Source organism: Semicossyphus pulcher, unplaced genomic scaffold (assembly GCF_022749685.1).
Source record: "Semicossyphus pulcher isolate SPU_LCO1_2020_fin unplaced genomic scaffold, fSemPul1.0.p SCAF_8, whole genome shotgun sequence".
NCBI classification, from domain to species: domain Eukaryota; kingdom Metazoa; phylum Chordata; class Actinopteri; order Labriformes; family Labridae; genus Semicossyphus; species Semicossyphus pulcher.
In genome coordinates, this window is record NW_027211759.1 from 27,452,396 (window position 1) to 27,472,627 (window position 20,232).

Sequence of the window (20,232 nt, forward strand, 5' to 3'; positions counted from 1 at the left end):
TCTGTTTGCAGTCGCTGAACAAAGTGTGGTAAAAGTAGGAGAGGGTTTGTTTTGTAAAATAGAAAATAGACTTTAAAGTCCCAAATAATATTAAGTATAATTGTTTATTGTTTATATGTACATGAAAACACTTTGATGTGTTTCTTACATTGACAACAGAGCAAAAAGAGCTAGAGTCATGTTTTAAGTAGAGCACCCTTTCATTTTGTAAAACTGCAATACAATAACTGATACCGCTAAAAGGAAAATAAATATTAATAGACATACATTTTAGGTTCCAGACATGAAAAAAAAAATACCGTGATATACCGTGAAACTGCCAGAATATTAAAGAATATGGTGATACAGATTTTTAGTCATACCGCCCAGCACTAAATCAACCAGTTTATTTATATCCATCCATCCATCCATTTTCCAAACCACTCACCCTGTCGATGCTTGATCAACCCAGGCACCAGTCAGTAATTTGGGAGACACGAAACATGTTCAGTGCTAATTCTTTAAAAACAAGTAAAGAACAAAGTTTAGGGAGAATGTTTCCTTCTTGTGTTATTTTCCTTTTAAACTATATAAAGCTTTAAGAAATAGTTCGTTTCAGCTCCCTTTTATTAGTAAGACGAGGTGTTTACAGTCAACTGGACAAATATCTTTAGACTCACAGGATATATATGAGACACACCTGTCTGGTACCGAAACAGCACTTAAAATAATCAGTGAGCTAAGGATCAACAGTGACTGTCAGAAAACTATGATTTTTTTGTTGCTTGATCTTACAGCCGCCTTTGACTCTGTTGACCATAAAATATTGATTCAAAGGCTTCATGATTCGCTCGGCTTGACAGGTGCTGTTCTTGACTGGCTCTCATCCCTCTTATAAGACTGCACGTTTTATATTTCAATTGGAAATTTTAAATCAGCAGAAACAAAGGTTCTTTCTGGGGTTCCTCAAGAGTCAGTCTTTGGGTCACTGCTTTTTCATTTGTACATGCTCCTTCTTGGTTCAGTCATAAAGAAACATAATATATCCTACCATTCAAATGCTGATGACACGCCTTTTCTCTATACAGAACCAATGTCGCTCAGCGTCCTCAGCCGTCAGCTGTTTTTCGTCACAGAGCTCACAGCGCTCTCAGTTGAAAAGCTCTACCTCACCGACCAATCAACATCAAGAAGTGGCGGCACTTCAGATATCAAATATGTCAACAACAATGGCGGAGGAGAAGCTAATCCTTTTTTTTTTTAAGGTTCAATTTCCAGGTGTAGAGCTGCTAATGCCAGGACAGGATTCCTTTCCATTGTTTTTATGTGTTCATTGTAACATTTCCTTTTATAAAAGCAACGATACCACGTGAGGTGGAAGTGCCGTCAGACAACTTTTGTAACCTAGCAACAGGTCATGGACGCTGCCAGCCCAAAAAACGGCATGAATGGACACAGGCCTGAAATGATATTAACTGCTGGATGTCCAGAAACTTTTTAAAGATGAACACAGGCAAGACTGAGAGAACAAATCACACCAGAAGTTGATGCCTCTGACATACAGTGAGCACGTCAGGAATGTTGGTATTATTTTATAAATCACATCACCGATATTACCAGAACAGCGTTTTACCACTTAAAAGACGTCAAAACCAAGCGGCAACCTCCGGTGTTGAAAAATGAAGCCAATGCGGAAGTGCAAAAAATTGCAGTTCCTCGAGTGGCCACTTGAGGCTGTCTCCAGAAAACAAGAAATAACATTACAGCAGGTGGGAAAATGCCCATTTTTACAGCAGAAATAAACATGTTTACAGCCTGCTACAAAAAACGGTTTTGTTATAAATAGCTAATTTTATTGTTCAAGATAACTGTACGGGGGGTGAACACACCCGTTTTAATTATATTAAGCCTTAAATTATAGGGGTCGGATCACTTGATTGACAGGTGGATCCTGCTGGCTGTCTGCTAGACGTCAACACAGACACACAGACACTGAGCTTAACTTCACCTGTTTGTGTTGTTGGAGACTTTTGGGGATTTTTTCATTCAAAGTTTGGACAAATAATCTCTCTCTGTGGGATTTATGGAACTTTATGGCTGTGCAAGAAGTCTGAGCTCCAGTTTTTCGGTGAGTTAAATGCTCGTGTTATTGTATTGAAATATGTTTAGCACTAAGTAGCAGGTATACTGTGCTCCCTTTAGCTGCTTGTTAGCCTGTGCAGTGTTTATTTATTTAATCGTCGGTCAGTAAATAGGAGTCAGGAGTTGTTGGCGTTTCCCCGGAGAGATTACAGCGGACCGTAGTGATGAAGAGACCGGTTCTTTTACGTTTCCCCGTTACGTGTCGGCTCGCCGCTCTCTCACCGGGCGAGCGAGCAGCGAGTCCGCTACTTCTTTAGTCTGATAACTAAACACCTGCAGTCAGTCACCGACAGAACCTCCTCCTGGGAAAGTCAAACCAGCTCATTCATGATTTATACAGTCTATGGATAATAACCGTTAGCTACGCTGAGGAGCATATAGCCTAGCTTCATAGCCGTAGCTGGCTGATTCATGCGGCCCGCCCATAGAGCTCAGCCATAGGCTGTAGCTCGGTCGCGCTCCGCCTCTTTGCCCGTCTCTAGATTAGCCGTCTCTGGCATTTCCAATATGGCGACCCCCAGCGGCGACGCAATTCGGGCTTCCAAACGCTTCTTCAGAAACCAATGGGTGACGTCACTGAGACTACGTCCATTATTTATACAGTCTATGGTCAAAACTCAGATCATTCGTATCCCAAACTGACGCTGAGAAATTTGTCCAAACATTCATCTCATGTAGTTTAGATTACTGCAACGCTCTACATTCAGGGTTGTCCAAACAATCAGTAGGACGCCTCCAGCTCATCCAACATACAGCAGCCTGAGTCCTCACAAGTACAAGAACATTTGAACACATCACTCTGCTCCTCGAAACACTTCATTGGCTTCCTGTGCGATTCAGAATCACTTTCAGAATCCTATTATTAGTCCATAAAGCACTCAATGGTTCACCTCCTGAGTATATTTCTGACGTGCTCACAGACCACAGCCCGATCCGGCCCTCAGGTCATCAGGTGGAGGTCTTTTAGCCGTACCCAGAGTTAGATCACAGTCTGCTGAGGGGGCTGTTAGTCACCGTGGTCCTTCTCTCTGGAACAAGCTGCCTGTTGACCTGAGGTCCATCACAACTGTCTCCACTTTTAAACTGAACTTAAAACCTATTCTCTGAGCGTACCAATAGTAACTGTGTGTGTGTGTGTGTGTGTGTGTGTGTATGTGTGTGATAACTTGTGCCAATGGTTGTACGTGCAGCTTCGTATATCAATGTTCTCACTTTGTCCTCCCTCTGCTGTTTTGGTGTGTGGTGTGTCTGTACGTTGGATGCATGCTTTACTGATTTGATCTTTATATCTTTTGTGTTGTTTCTACTTCCAGTGTAAAGCACACTGAGCTTACCTTTAATAAAATGTTGTAAATAAAACTGCTATTGCTATTCCAGGAATATCCCCCTTGTGAACAGATGCTGATGCTACAGATGCTACGTCCATATTTTCGCACATGTCTGTGTTGCACATGTAACTAATTTATTTTCATTACTTGCTAATGTAAGCTGAGCCACAATCGTGTCAATAACGCTGCATTGTTTTCAGATAAAGTTGCAATAAGACACACACAGGCCTTTGTATCGATCTCTTTTTGTGCATTTTCTGCAGAAATGCAGATTTGGTGCAAAAAAAAAAAAAAAAAAAGCGCAGAACTTGAAGAGGTGTAGCGTTTGTAATTGTTCGGGGATGAAAATGCCTGCTTGCATGTGTACGCGGTTAGTGTGTCAGCCTTTCTGAGCTGCAGAGCCCACAGGCTGTGCGGTGCTGGGATCCCTGAGTTAATAGATTTCCGTCCCTGGTGCTTTTAGTGTGTTGATCTCCTGCTGACGACTTCACACTCTGCTTTAAGCACAGAGATTGGGGGGTGGAAGGTGGGCGGCTTAGAATAGAGCCTCCTTAACACTGCAAACATTTGGTTAATGTACCTTATTACTCCCCCATTGAGCTGAATTTCACTTTCCATTCACATGCTGCTAAAAAAGCACCTCTGAAATTCCACGTCTCGCACGGGCCATTGATATTTATGCTTGCAGACGCATTTGTTTAATCCCACAAAGAAATATTTGTTTCTTAATTTCCCCTCCTCACTGGACGTAGGAGGAACAAGGGACCCATCAGAGAACCCTCTGATATTAATTATACTGTATGTTCTGTGTTAACTCTCTCCTCTTGTGGTCTGCGCTCTGCTGCTGTATGTTTTCTTTCCTAACATGGATGCTCCCAGCTATCTGTGCGTCCCTGTTTGTAGTGCTTCCCTTGTGCTCTTGTCTCTGTTATGTTACTTTATGTTCTCTGCTCAGCATCACACGACACTCCTTCCTCCACGCTGCCGGCTCCTTCCTCCTCCCTGTGTCTTCCTCTCCCTCTGTAGATATTTGTGCCTGTGTATCTTTGTCTCTCTTCACTGTGTTTCCCTCCTCCCCTTCCCACACACACTCAGTGTCCTTGTACTGTGGGCAGCGTACATGTGCACACAGCACTTGAGACAACTTTTTTTCATACCGGCAAGCCACTTAGCAGCTTTATATAGCAACTACCCAAGGAGAGGATTAACAGCAGGAAACATCAACAGAATGGCTCGCAGTGATATGGAACACACTCACGCACAGCCCGCACACACACACATGCGAACACTCCACAGTCATTGTACTACTCACTGAGCTTAGCCAGCCACACACAGCACCCTGCCATCCACCTTTTGCGATACATTATTATATTAGTCATCCAGCGGATGCTCTCATCCTTATGGGATTGTGGTGTAAAGTATAGCCCAGCTTTTCATCACTTTGAGCGAGCACAAAGCATATTTGACTTTGAAAAATCCAGCGGAGGCTGTGAGTGTGTGTGTTATTTGATCTTTTGTCTCGGTCAGGTGAGGCGGTTCGTGACGGTTCGGTGCTCGTGGGGCATCGCTCACAGCCGTCCTGTTCTTAACTCGCCGGATCAGAGAGAAAACGCACACAGCCTCAGAACACGCACAACACACTCGCATGTACGTGCACAGAAATGATCTCTCACCTCACACACACACACACACACACACACACACACTGCTCACACACTGCTCACACACTGGTACATTCTTCATTATCATTCCAGAGCTGATAGGCTCTAATTATCTGCCTCGCCTCTGATTAGTCTCTCAGTAACAAGCTAATTAGATGGAGCCTTGTAAAATCATCACCAGCATTACCACAGAGACATGGATGGGAAAGACACCAACAAGCAGAAGGCAACGAATGTGTCTTGCTCTGCTCCCCGCCAAGATTTGATAGTCAACTAAATGTTAAGTGCTGCAGCTCTGATTTCTTTTTGATTAAGTGCCTTTTAAACCCCTTCCACTCTGCAAAGGAATCTTTATCCTTTCTCATTATTCATCACGCAGGGATTGTTCCGTCTTACAGGGCAGGATGATCTGGCTTAAACTGCATAAACTGCCGCTGTCGACATTTTAGGAGATAGCATCTGAACATTGATTAGTTTCTCTGCCCCCACGATACAGTGGCTATTTATCCAAAACGAGCTATCGTCAGATCCGAGTCAGAACTTTTCTCTCCGCAGAGCAACTTTAAAGCCTGAGCAGAAAGCGAGATTAATTCTCTCCTCTAGCTTCTTCCTCCCTCTGTTATTATCCCTCTAACAATCCTTTTAGGAGCTGTCACACACTTTATAGCTATTGTGTTACAGTTGTGAACACTCCACAGCTAGTCTGGAGCGCAACACATTGTATTTCCCATCAAAATGCATCTTAACTGTAAGCCAGTTAAAAAAGAAATAGGAGTTGTGATCTCAGCGTCTGCTTTCTGCTTTCCGACTCATTTGAGCGAGCACTATGTGCTGTTAAAGATTTATTACTGCAATTCGTACAGTTTGAAGAGTTTATAGCATTTTCTGTTTGCATGTACTTCTCATTACCACAGTATAGTTTTATATTACTGCCTATAATTGACTGTGGAGAGACATTATGTCACAGAATATTAAGAAAACCAGCAAATTAGAACGTTTCTAACAGCGACAGCACATCTGTTGAGTCAGTGAAAGGATGCAATGCTAACTCCTGCTGCTTTTGTCTGGGATTAAAGAGTACATATATAGCCTGTGGTCACACACGGGGGAGCTTTCACATAATGGGATTTGAAATCCATAGTTACTTTTAGCCCTGAGGTTACTTAGGTGATGTGTGTTTGTGTGAGAGGGAGAGTGAGGCCGACAGAAAGACAGGAGGAGACATGCTAATGACAGCTATAACTCATGTGTGCATTCATGTGTCTGTGAGATGAGATGACTGGCTTGTATGTCAGATCGTGTCTTGTGTTCATGTCTGTGTGTGTGTGTGTGTGTGTGTGTGTGTGTGTGTGTTTGTCCTGGACGGCCTCTCCTCTCCGGGGTGAGGCAGATGGCCTCTGTGGATCGCAGCCTACTGAGCTGGTTGGCAGCTCTTCTGACATTCCTTCATGCCACGTTGACACAAGATCACAGCCAATATTTGCTGAAATAGTGTCTTAGCTCACAATTGGGTGACTTGCTCCACTTTGCAGGAATAGAGTGTACACAGACTGTGCCCTAGATGGAGCCTGTGGCAGTGTCAGGAGTTTTTTGTGCACATTGTTTCCAGATTTTGTCATTGCATTTAATGTGGATAACGAACCCCTGCGATCAGTTCCAGCTAAAGGCACACTACGCTGCTGTCAGAGAGACTGCAACGCAGTTGTACACCGCTTCTCCTTGGGCGCTGCTGTGCACTCTTGCTGTCTGCCCCGGCTCAGGGTGAGTGAGTTGGTAATTGGATTTCTGGAATCTTCTTATTCACTCCAGTGATGCAGTGTGCAGGCGACAAAATGCCTGCAGCCATGAGGCATCATCCCGGGGCCCCTGAGGGAAGATCAAGGTAGCCTTACACAGACGTGGTAGATGAGACTGAGGCTGAGTCTCGCTCTCATGAGAGTCTGGGTGTCTGGAGGTCTGGATGGAGCCCTGATGGAGGAGGTTTGATGACATCACATCCACCAACCTCCACCCTGGGCCCAAACAGCCCTCCTGACATCCACTTAAACCAATCTCCCAAACCTGGCAGCTATGGAGAAGCAGAGGGAGAGATAGTGGCTAACTTGCCGTGTTAAAGATAGTGCAGTAATTGACTTTGACCAAAACTCTGGGCTGAATCAAGATTGTAATGGTTTGGGTTTCACACAGCTGATACAAGAATCACTGAGATTTATTCTAATCCTGCATTTCTATCTCACATACCTTTACCCTCAGCTGACTCGCTGCCTGTCGGTACGCTGGATTCCCCTGGCTGCTTGTCTCCGTTCTACACTCACAGTTACATGACAGCTGTCACTTTCAGTAACCACAGCTCCTCCGCTATCTCTGCTCTCCCCCCCCCAGGCCCAGACTGGTACCTGAACAAGGTGAAGCTGAAGATCACTGATGTCAACGACAACGTTCCTGAGTGGAATATGAAGCCGTACCCGTACCTGGCTGTAGTGTCCCCTGAGGCCCCCGCGGGGACGTTTGTCTACCAGCTCCAGGCCCACGACGGAGACGAGGGCAAGAGCGGGGAGGTGGAGTACTTTCTGTCTGATGGTAAGCTCTCTGCTCTTCGTACGCACAAACACACATGATGTATAGGAGGGAAGTGGTATCGGAATAGGCTGTGTTGTTGTTAAAATAGGTTGACAGGCTATTGCGCCTTGGAAATAAATACAACTAGTCAGACACCAGCACAGTCGCTCACACAGACAGCCACAGGCGTTCACACATTCATTCATGCATTCATGCACTCTTTAGGTGTCCATTAGTTTCCGTCTCTCTGTCACCCTGTCTCTCTCTGCCTCTGTATCACCGTCGCTCTCTCTCTCTCTCTCTCTCTCTCTCTCTCTCTCTCTCCTGAACACACAATCACACACACAGCCAGAGGCCTTCACACATTTGTTTATGCACTTATCATGCACTCTTGTCTATCTGTCTGCTTCTCTCTGTTTCATACACACACAAAATCATGCAAGCATCCACGCACACACACACACACACACACACACACACACACACACACACACACACACACACACACACACACATACACACACAGTGGGCTGTTGGAAGCCTGCCAGAGTGGTGGACCCCCTGGTGGTTGTGGGGATAGAGGTTTGTTGGCATGTCAAAGATGGGGGATGTGCTAATCTTGCCAAAGGGGCTTTACAAAACACTACAGACTTTCCTTTGACTCACATTAGTCTGTTGCACAGCTGCCTGATGTGAGGTAAACCACATTTACCACAATGCACCCATGGTCTGTATGAGCATGATAAGAACTGTTGTAAGCGCTGAGGTTTACCTCTAAAAGCTTCTGTTAAACAGGAAACAGTTTCCCCTCAAAGTAATCTAGACCCAATTTCAAGATCTCACATGTATTTATTTAACCCTCTTATCCCGCGCTTAACTTTAAGTCCTCCAGAGGATGATTGTAGCCGGCCCTTTGATGTGCCAGGTCAGCCTGTCTGACCCCGTTTTCAGTGTTTAACAGTTGTGGAAAAGTTGATCTTTTATTTAAAAGGTGCCCCGAGGAGTTTACACAGTCTGTGTGTGTTGCTTTGAGCTCTGAGACATTTGTTGAATACATTTCCTTCCTCATAAAACATTTGTAAGGCCATTTTTTTAATAATTCAAAAAGTACCTTGCTTACACCCTTGTTTACCTGCTTGCAGTCTTCTTCACTTCCTTTTACACCTTTAGACATTTTTTGGTGCATTACCGCCTCGAACGTTCAACCTGCACAAAAGTGTGAAACTTATGGCAGATTCTCGTTTAGACAAAAACAAATGAGGGAAATGCTCAGCAGCACTACTGATGCTACTGATGCCCAGTGAAAATGTATCAAAAGGAACATCAAGCAACATTAAAAAGTGAAACACTCAAGGATAAAGATATTATATATACATATATTATGTGTTTTTATATTGACAACAAATCCAATCAAACAGCAGAACACAGAAGTGACACAGTTTACTCCTCTGTACCATCAGCATGTACAGTTTTCCCACAATGATAGCTACACTCGCAGCAGAGAATCCTCCCCATGAAACGCTCCATTCAGTGGAGGACTGCTACAAAATAACAAAGAGCGATAGTTACACAGCAGTTTCCTCCCAGGCCGTCTCTAACTATGTCAGCATGTACGGCACACATCACTTTCCAGAGCCGCAGAAAGTTGTGTGAATACGTCACATGGTTGTAGAGTTTTCAGACAGTGGCGTAGCAAAGTGTGCCAGCAGGCTGCGGGCTGGACCACAAGCGTACAGGTCCATAGCTCCCCTGTTGCTGCCATAACAGCCCTGAGCCGTCGAGGCATGGACTCCTCTAGACCTCTGAAGGTGTGCTGAGGTATCTGGCACCAAGATGTGAGCAGCAGAACCTTTAAGTCCTGTAAGTTGTGAGGTGGGGCCTCCATGGATCAGTTTGTCCAGCACATCCCACAGACGCTCCATTGGATTGAGATCTGGGGAATTTGGAGGCCAAGGAATACTGTTCCCATGAAGGGGTGGACTTGGTCTGCAGCAATGTGTAGGTAGGTGGTACGTGTCAAAGTAACATCCACATGAATGGCAGGACCCAAGGTTTCCCTGCAGAACATTGCCCAAAGCCTCACTGCCTACATCCTGGTGCCATGTCTTCCCCAGCTACGCACCCGGCCATCCACATGATGTAAAAGAAACCGTGATTCATCAGACCAGGCCGCCTTCTTCCATCGCTCTGTGGTCCAGTTCTGATGCTCATGTGTCCACTGTAGGAGCTTTCAGTGGTGGACAGGGGTCAGCATGGGCACCCTGACCGGTCTGCAGGTACACAGCCTCATACACAACAAACTGTGATGCTCTGAGTGTTCTGACTCCTTTCTATCAGAACCAGCATTAACTCTTTCTGCAGTTTGAGCTTCAGTAGCTCTTCTGTTAGATCGGACCACACAGGCCAGCCTTCGCTCCCCACGCACAGTTTCCCTTCCTCTGACCTCTTTGGTAGGCCCTGACCGCTGCAGACCGGGAACACCCAACAAGAGCTGCAGGTTTGGAGATGCTCTGACCCAGTCGTCTAGCCGTCACAGCTTGGTCCTTGTCAAAGTCGCTCACATCCTTTCCCTTGCCCATTTTTCCTGCTTCAACACATCAACATCAAGGACAAAATATTCTGCCTAACATATCCCACAGACAGGGGCCATTGTAACGAGATAATCGATCAATTCACTTCACCTGTCTGTGGTCTTAATGGTATGACTGATCAGTGCATATATATATGTGTGTATATATATATATATATATATATATATAAATATATATAAATAAAATAAGGTCTTGAAGGTGGACCAGGACAGCAGGCTGCAGGCAAACATTAAGAGGGCGGCTGAGATGTACTTTGGCCCGAGTCCCGAAGTGGTGAGTGTAGTAATAAAACCAACATGTAGGCCAAAAGGCTAGACTACACTCAGACTAATCCTACATTCAAAATTAAAAGCAATAATAAATACATATGAATACATAAAGATTTAAATAAGAAGAGAAGAATTAAAGACAACTATTTTTCTGTCTGAAAATACGTCTACACCTGCAGCGAATGGTAATCTAAACACATTTATATTGTTTCATTTCAGTTGCACTCCTTCAGGTTTGTGTCACTTTTGACTCACCTGTGTGTTACTTTCATCTCCACTTTAACGGTTTGGTTTGTGCAACTTCCTTTGTTGTTCCTCATTTGAACATAAATCACCTGGTTTTGAAACAAAAGGCATCTGTCTGTTGTTTAACTGATAATAATTTATAAAGATAAATCTGCTCTTGTTCGGTGCCCTGCTGCAGCTTTTTAAAAGATTAAGTAGTTATTTTTAAAGATTTACATCAGAGAAGCTCAGACAGCGTTAGAAAGTCAAATAATATTAAAGCATGAACTGTAAAATGTTTTTATTGGGCTCGTTTGAAATATCAAATCATATCTGTTCTCTGGAGCGTCCCTGTTGGATTGGAAACACGGGTAGTGCTTTATAATTTAACAAGCTTCCCACATTGTTTTTTAATCACATGCACGTGCTGCCTGTGCAGCCTCATGCTCGTGCACAAGCGTGCAAGGGATGCAACAAACACACACACACACACACACACACACACACACACACACACACACACGAAGATAACCGCAAACTATTCCACCAGTGAAAAACTACTTCATAGTGATGATGAAAGAGGAAGAGCATGCAAACATTTCTCTGTGTTTGTCCCCTGTATGGAAAACAATCACGACTCAATAATTGTTCAAACTTACAGAGTAAATTAATCAGATAGTTCGAGTCACTTTGAATGGCTCTAAAGTTCAGGCCAGTTCAGCACAGGCAGTTGAGCGTGTGCTCGGGGGATAGGAAGAGTTATTCTGTCCTGAGTTCTCGTACGATGAACTCTGGGTTTAAATTAGTGAAGAGATGTGATGTTCTGAAGCTGCTTTATTCGGAGACATTCATTATAAAAATAATAGCTTGTAGTTCTCTTCTTGTTTCTAGTGATGACCAGCCATGTTTCCACATTATCATTGTAAGAAAGATATTTATGTCCTGCAGGGCCCAGAGGTAACCTGCATCAGGTTATTCTACGGTGAAATTAGCAGCATGTGACTCCAGGATATTTCCAGACATGATGGTTCGATTGCAGAATGATTTTTTTGTCTTGCTTGTTTCTCTTGAGGTTTATAAGTTGACACAACCCATGAACTAACAGGACTCACACAAGGCAGGTCAAAGTTAAAGGAAGAGTTGAATGTCCAGTCCAGGTTCGATACACAGGTAATCACAGGCAACAATCCAAAAGGGGCAGGCAACAAGGCAACGTCAAAAATCACTCACTAGGAAAATGCTGGAGCGAGGCAACACGAAGGGACACACAACGAACTCGAGAGGAAAGACACACAGGGTATATATACAGACAGTCAAGGGGAAACAAGACACAGGAGTACGATTAGGACGGGGTTTACACATGAGGTGAGAAACACTACATTTTTTACATATTTGAAGGCTGATTGCGTCACAGCGGCGAGTCAAAGGCTCCTTCAGATGCGTCCGACACATGCGTCCTTCTTTTCCCGGGCCACGAAGGATCCATCAGGTGCATCCTTCGCGGCCCAATGTATCCCGAGATTCATTGTGCGCTAATTCAAACGAGATGGTGGACTCTCAAACGGCCGATGATAGCTGCGATACAAATGTTACAAATAACGAAAGAGAAACAATTTATCTCTAAAAAATAGGGCAAGATACTTTTTTTATGTTAGCTAGTTAACTAGCTAGCTACCTGTTGCCAGGCGACAGGAGACGCGTTTGGTGACACAAGGGTAAGGGCGAGAACAGCTGGTGACGCAAACAGGAAGTCCCCCGTAGACCAGACCGTCTCATTTCAGTTCGGCTTTAACGTCTACACAGGCTGCGAATGACTCATCCTTTGTAGACCGCGTCCTTCGAAGGATGCAGCCCCCGAATTGAGACACAGCTACAGGGAGCAGGGATCTGAAAGACAGAGACAAGGTTAAGTATTTCAAAATAAAACTGGACATGACAATCAAAATAAAAGGAAAACAAAAACATGACCTTAGTGAACTCGATGGACTGTGTCAGAGGTTCTGAATAGGACATGAATCGCGGCTCTTTTCTAAAGAGAAGAATGTTTTTCACAATATTTCAAAGTTTTTTAAATGTTCTTTTTCTTTTTAAAATGCTTCATGAGGAAGGAAGTCCATTCAACATGTCTGCCAGGCCTCAGAGACACCAGCATTACACTGTGATGAGAAACACTGAATGAAAACATGCAGTAAGAAAGCTCCAGCCATCGAGACAGTGGATGAAGTTTATTTTGAGCCCTGCTGTTTACAGCACAGACTGTCCTCTGACTCAAGGAAAGAATGTTCCTGTCTTTGTGTTTACAGTCTTTTATTAACCCTCTTCATTCATACATGAATATTTCAATCAATCAATCAATCATTTTTCATTTATCCAGCGGCAAATCATAACAAAAGTTATGTCAGCACACTGTAGAGCAGCTCAGAGAAAACTCTTTGTTCAATATGAAGTGTGATAAACAAATATTGCAGAGTGCTTTGTAGCTCTAACTCTGCTGTTGTGCATGTTCTACACAACACCTGTGTTGGAACATGTCCCTCCTGACTCCAACGTCATTCCAAAAACCTGTTTTTTATTTTACCTCTGAGCTGACACCAGTTAGTCTGAGGGGAGCTGATCGCTGCTGGTTGTCATCTGATTGCATCAAAATGAAAGCATCACCATTATATCTAGGGTTCTATCCAATAGGTCAAATGTGCGCATGCTGAGTGAGAAAGCACGGCTCGTTTACAGACAGTCATTTCTCTTATGCGTTGCCATAAATTCAGACATGATGTGTTTATTGTAAATGCTCAGATTGCGATAACGCTGATTTATTGTGCAGCCCGAGTCCAGAGCGACTCTTTGTGATATTATTTACAGAGACCCAGCATGAATCCATCCATCCATTGTCTAAACCTTATCCTGTTCAGGGTCGCAGGGTGGCTGCAGGCTATCCCAGCTGTCGTTGGGCAAGAGGCGGGCCACACCTGGACAGGTCACCTGTCAATCACAGGGCTGACACAGAGACAGACATCCTTTCACGCTCACAGTCACACCTACGGGCGATCCAGAGTCACCATTGAACCTAACGAGTCTTTGGACTGTAGGAGGAAGCCGGTGGGATTGCACGGGGAGAACATGCACACGCCACGCGTCTGAGCCGGGATTCGAACCATGAATCCACCACGAGCAAAAAAAACAAACGTCCTTTAACAGGAAAGAAACCTCGAGCAGAGCCTGAGTCATGGTGAACAGCCGTCTGTCGCCAACAGCTGGGTGTAAAAAAGTGGGATAGAGAGACAGACAGCAGGCAGGGGGGACAGACAGGGAGACCTACAGCCAGCCGCAGAACTAACAACATGTGCCTGTTACTGGGAAAATGTAGTTTCTGACTCTGGCACAGTAACCTGGCAGTAGATTGATAATAGATTACATTATTAAATCAATGCATCATCCATGTTTTAATGTGTAACACGTGCAATCGATGGCAGTGATCCGCAGCTGTTCTCTTGTTCCGAGAAGACTCACAGCAGGGACGACACGAGCCTCTCTCTCTTTATGAGAATTAATGAATAATCCTGTTACATATGATTTGTATGAAATAAAATGTTCTTTACAGAAAGAACAGGATGAGTTGTAACATCAGGCAAAGTGTTGATGATGTTCAGGCTCTTGAGAATGAAGAGATTCTGATCGACTTCCAACAGGTGGACCTGATGTTCAAAGTGTGACTTGTGAGCCCCTGTGTGTCTCTGGAACAAGCAAACTTCTGAGGACCGAGGCTGACATTTCCATTAAGATCTGTCTGCTGTCAGTGATAATAACAGCGAGGAGAAGCGATCTCCAGGAACATGGAGTCGAGTGTTGGGACATTTATTCTCACCGGCTTCTCCCATTGTTGCTGGATTGTACCTAATTTGTACATTGCCCCGAACAAAAGCGTCTGCCAAATGAATACATGTAAATGGAAATGCAAATTCAGCTTAAAGTCACTGTTGAAAGTCTGCCATACTGCCTGAATACAAAACAGCAATTAAAGAGTCATTTTAATAAAGCTGCTTTGTGTATCTTAATCCATGAATCATGATAAGAGGACGTGCAACACGGATGGCTTTATTACACGTGAGATGTTTGGGTGTTGTCCAAGTGTAATGAAATGTGGATCTCTTTATTCACATTATTCACACATCATATTATAAGAAACATAAATATGTCTGCACTAAGTGCACCCAGCAGGACAGAATCACCAGTCCTCTCGTTGTACTTTGGCTCACATTAGTATTCAGCAGCCGTCTGTGGTTCGGATTGGTTTGGATCCTGTTCTAAAAAAAAATCACATAATTGTATTTCCCTGTAGGCGGTGACGGCTGTTTTGCAGTGGACAAGAAGACAGGCCAGGTGGTGACCACGGGGCTGCTGCTGCAGAGGGACAGAGAGTACTTGTTAAGCGTGGTGGCTCTGGATGGCGTAGGCAGCCGCAGTGCCCCCGCCATGCTCTCTGTGGTGGCCGGAGCCAGAGCGCCGCAGTTCACCAACAGCAGCTACGCCATCTCCATCCCTGAGAACACGCCGGAAGGACAGCCGTGAGTACCGCACGTGTGCACTCTCACACACATGAGCAGGAGGACTCAGGGCTGTGTGATACATCATAATGCCTTTATTCATATTTACTTCCAACATTGTGTGATAGTCTTTGGCCTTTTCAGCTGAAATTACAGATATGTGAACTCTTGCTGAAGCCTTTTCTTGCTTTAAAACTGTTCAGGCTTTTATTCTCATGTGGCTGCTAAAGGTCTAACAGTCTGATAGTGCAGAAAACAACACAAGGAAGAACATCATATAAATTAAATTGTCAGTACACCTCATATCTGTAACTGGCCAAACACCACATTCATAATAACACTTACAAAAGTCATGCATGTGTCTCTGCAGAGGCAAGGCTTTTAATAACTAACATGCATAGAGACACACACCTGTCTGAGGTGTCAGCGCTACCTGTTACGACTCACGCTGATGAATATTCATGTGGTCACACCAGTGAAGCACTGAAGCATGAACTGAGATATTATCATCACACATCATTAGAGGGAGGCAAACTCTCTAAACCATAAAAACAAACATTGATATCTGCATAATAGTGTGACATTATTACACAATACCGACAAGTACTGATTGACTGTGTTATAGCACATAGTCAATGGGCCGTACAGTCATTGATTTCATTACAGCGCAGTGCTGATGCAGGAAAAGAGGATTTCCATATTAATCCAACATGTCTGCAGCTCAAATCAAATAATAAAGACTTTTGTTCTTTTAATCGCTTTCTCTTTGTTCTGCAGCTTCCTGGTTGTGTTTGCCATTTCCTTCCAAAAGCAGCCAATCAGCTACAGCCTGCTGATCAATCCCAGCAGCCTCTTCAGCATCCGGCAGGAGACGGGGGAGATCAGCCTGACCCGGACGTTAGATTACGAGAGTGACCAGCGACGCTACCTGCTGATGGTGCGCGCCAGCGAGGAGGCCGGCAGCCTGAGCACGGCCACAGAGGTGCGTTTAAAGAGAGAGAGAGAGAGAGAGATACAGGCTGTAACATGAGTCACAGAAGAGGTCAGGTGAGCTGAGCCCAAAGCTGAGCTCCTCTGCGATGTTTTATTATTGCATCTGTCACACAAGCCGTTACTCTTACTGCTGAATTCGACCTAAATAAGAAAATCTGCTTTGTTGCTGAGATTTGCAGCATTTTGCTCTCCCTCTGGACCCTCACAAAGCTCTAAAGCAGGCCAGTTTTCACCTCTATGTTGTGGCTCATATCCAGTGACAGAAGGCTGCTTTACCATCAGCGATCTGATCTCAGAGCTGACCTGCTGACATCACACAACGCGGCCCTAACCACAGAGAAGAAGCAGCAGACTTTGTGCCAGGGCTGGGTGGTTTGGAGATGTTAACAAGTGGACCTGGGGCCCAGTTTGTCTCCTGCTTGTTCCACTTTTGTTTCTGCGTCTCAGTCAGAGTTTTTTGCTGAGAGTGAGATCCGCAGAGGAGCTGTGCAAAAAACAGAGAACAAACTCAAAATCCAAAAACTTCATTCACAAACGAATATTTCGGGATAAAGTATTCATGAATTCAGCATCTTTAAATTATTAATTCAAAGATTTTGTTTTCCAATTATCATGTCAGGCACTCAGTTGGCACCGCAGATTTAGCAGGCAAAATCTCCCTCTGCTCGGCTGCATGTTGTGGAGCTGGAGACGGAGCCTGGGAAAACCTATCCCAGCTATTTCAGGACTATTACTCAGCTGTCACTTCACACTTTACACACAGTGGTGACAGGGAGCTCGTAGGGCGGAGGGCGGCTAAGGGCCTTTGTCGAAAACACACACATGCTCAGAACATTTCTATTTTTGACTCGGGAAAATCATGAAGTGGAAGATAAAGAATGTGTTGAACTGGCAACCCGAGAAACTATAAAATGCAATTTAGATTAAATTTTTGGGTCAGCGTCCTGGACGGAGAAATTCATATGGCTGTCTCCTGGATTTGAGGGTTATTAAAGAGAAGCTAATTTAGCATCTTTTGCTGTGATTTTATCTGTTTTCTCTCTTCTCCTGTCCTCCCTTTTCCTCTCCTCTCTCCTCTCTCCTCTCCTCTCGTCCCATCGCTCTGGCCCTAATAAGGTTCAGGTGTTGATAACGGACGAGAATGATTGTGTCCCCGAGTTTCTCCAATCCATCTACAGTGTGGATGGAGTCCCAGAGACCGTAACCACAGCAACATCGCTGCTGCAGGGTGAGACTCCTCTCACCCTTTATTTCACATCCATCTGTTTCCTTTTCAAGTGCAGAGAGGAACTCTTCAAAAGTCACTTTTTGTGCACAGAACAACAGATGTATTTTCGCAGGAGGCAAAGGTGCAGTTCAGACTTTGAGCCGCAGCAACGTGCTTCCATGTCTGCATCCTGAAGGAGACTAATAGACCCCTCAGATCTGTGATCATACTCCAGTTACACTACAGCTACAAAGACGCCATACATTAGTTTTGATTTATTATGAACTGCATGAATAATGGCATGACAATTTATCTGTTACTGCATGAGGCGACATTATAATTATCAATTATGAGGCTGGAGGCGTCTGTGTTTCTACAGCCGACATGTCTGCAAAAATAAGCACAAGTAAAGAAACATTGTGCTGAGAGTCAAACTCTTTGTTTCATACTGGTCTTCATCCTGTGTTAATGTTTTGCACCTCTTGCTGGCGCCTTTTATTCTTTGCCTGTTGAAAAAATGAACTTTTGATTGCAATCATCAGAATCGCATTTTTAGACTCATTCAGATCCGTTTGCAATATTCAGCGTCAGATAGAAAAGCAGCTCTACAGGATTTGAGGAATCTCCACAGTCTGTCATTTTTTACTCACAATTTAACAGCAAAAATCAAATCCTCACCTTTCACCTCTTCACCGTTTAGTTCTTGTGAAATCTTTCTTACTTGTGGGACGTCTGTCCCCCGTGGCCGCGCAGAGATGATTCGTGGGAATCTCAAGCTGGGGGAGAGTTTCTAGTGGATCCTGGGTGAGAAAAATGGAACAAATTTAATCTGAAAACATTCGAACACACAGCCTGGAGCGGTAGAAATTGTTGGCACAGCAGAACCGGCAGTAGGAGAAAACAGCACCCAATATAAACCAGCGCATCAACAGGAAAAAATAAAACAGGCAGAACGGAAGAAAGAACTCAGCGGTGGAGAGATCCAAGGTAGAGAAAGTGGAGATCTTCTGAAAGAGCCAGCAAAGGGAGAGTTAGATCTTTACGCTATGAATAAACTGTAGCTGCAATGAGAAGCCCAGCATGCTCCAACGACTCAGATCAAAGAGGCAAAAATCATGAAAAAAGAGAGAAAGTAGTTCATTTCTGAATGTTAGTTTAAAAATGAATAGTTAAAGTACTGAGGCTTTAAGGGAGTTAAGTCTCCTTTGCACCTTACAATAAGGCTCCAACTTTACCCACCGAGGACGTTGGTTAAAAAGATATCACAGTCTTCTGTCACACTAAACAAACTGCTAGTCTATTTCTATATGACAAGACACTGAGGTGTAGGGAGAACCAAGCTCAGAGATGCACAGACTCTTAGTGCAGAAGTTTGACACGGAGGAAATAAACACATCAGAATATGCATCCTGCAGGCGTCATGTGTGTTATGAGCTGCAGGGACCGTGTGAGCTAAAGTGAAATCCTGCAGACGCACACTTAAATTAGCTGTGCAACCAAGGGTGTCAATATTTGCAGCTGTAGCCTTGGAGAGAAATCTCATCACACATTAGAAACAAATCCATAGTTTTGTCTGTGTAATTACCTGAGAATAAAAAATCATTTCCAAACAGCCTCTGCAGAAAACACTGTTTGTTCATTTCATTTGGTCTTTTTTCCGTCTTCACGCTTATATCTGTGTCGATGGTTGTTATTCCGCAGGGGCTCTGTGCAGTTTGTGTGCTAGTAATTGTAGCTGTCACAGCTTATGATCTATTACATGTTTAGCAAGGCCATAAAAAGATAATGATCTACACAGTTGTCAACATATTCATCAGCTGAGGCCATCTCATCCGCTCATTAAACTTTGAATTGATGGTCTCTGTGTGATTTCCCTCCTGCAGTGTTGGCCACAGACTGTGACTCGGGGTTAAACGCCGAGCTCACCTATTACACCCTGAGCCCCGACTTCAGCATCTCCCCCCATGGGACCGTTTTCCCCGCGGGCCGGCTGGACTATGAGAGGCCTAACCATCTGTATGAGTTTGTGGTGATGGCGACAGACGGCGGGGACGAGCCTCACTCCGGCACCGCCACGGTCCGTGTGAGGATGGCCAACATTAACGACGAGGCCCCGGAGTTCTCCCAGCCTGTGTGAGCAGCTTTACACCGACAAACAGCCAGTTCACTCTGTTCACATCTATTTAGCTGAGTCCCTTACAGTCTTTATCTCACACTAAACAACATCACGGCCAAGAGTTGAACTTTAACAATAAGGTGATATTGATGTAGTTATTGATGATAAGTCTTACCTATTGAGGACTCACAATGAAGCAGACTTTATATATTAGAAAGAAAAGTACAAGCCAAAGACACAAAGTTTGAAGACGAGATCAATAAGCTATTAAAAGTGTCCAGAGTAAGTGTGGGTGTTTGCGCATGTAAATGTTGCTTCAGCTAACATAATAGATTTATTTGACAGGCAGCTTTCAAACACTAAATACCAACAGCTCAAGGTGCACTTGTTCCATAGTTACCCCAAAATCCTTATATTATAAATCAGAGCGTGTCTCCCTGAGCAGGCCGATGGTTGCATCACAGATATATGAGTCGTTACATCACACATCACAGACCTGCCTCCCTTCAGGCCATTCGTCGCAATCATTTCTGATACTGGGAGTCCTGCCACGAAGAGCTGGCAACTTAATGCTGCTGTTGTTAAAACACTAACAGCGACTCAATCTATCTATTTGGTGTG

General features: G+C 44.2%; 1 protein-coding gene across 1 annotated transcript in view; it reads left to right on the plus strand.

Annotated features, from left to right (window-relative positions):
* Positions 1 to 20,232, plus strand: part of LOC138612784 (neural-cadherin-like) — a 97,509-nt gene that overhangs the window by 20,361 nt on the left and 56,916 nt on the right. Inside the window, exons 2-6 of the mRNA XM_069686227.1 lie at positions 7,493 to 7,690; positions 15,091 to 15,316; positions 16,073 to 16,277; positions 17,405 to 17,516; positions 19,379 to 19,628. Of these exons, the coding sequence (XP_069542328.1) occupies positions 7,493 to 7,690; positions 15,091 to 15,316; positions 16,073 to 16,277; positions 17,405 to 17,516; positions 19,379 to 19,628 (991 nt within the window). The remainder of the gene's footprint in view (positions 1 to 7,492; positions 7,691 to 15,090; positions 15,317 to 16,072; positions 16,278 to 17,404; positions 17,517 to 19,378; positions 19,629 to 20,232) is intronic.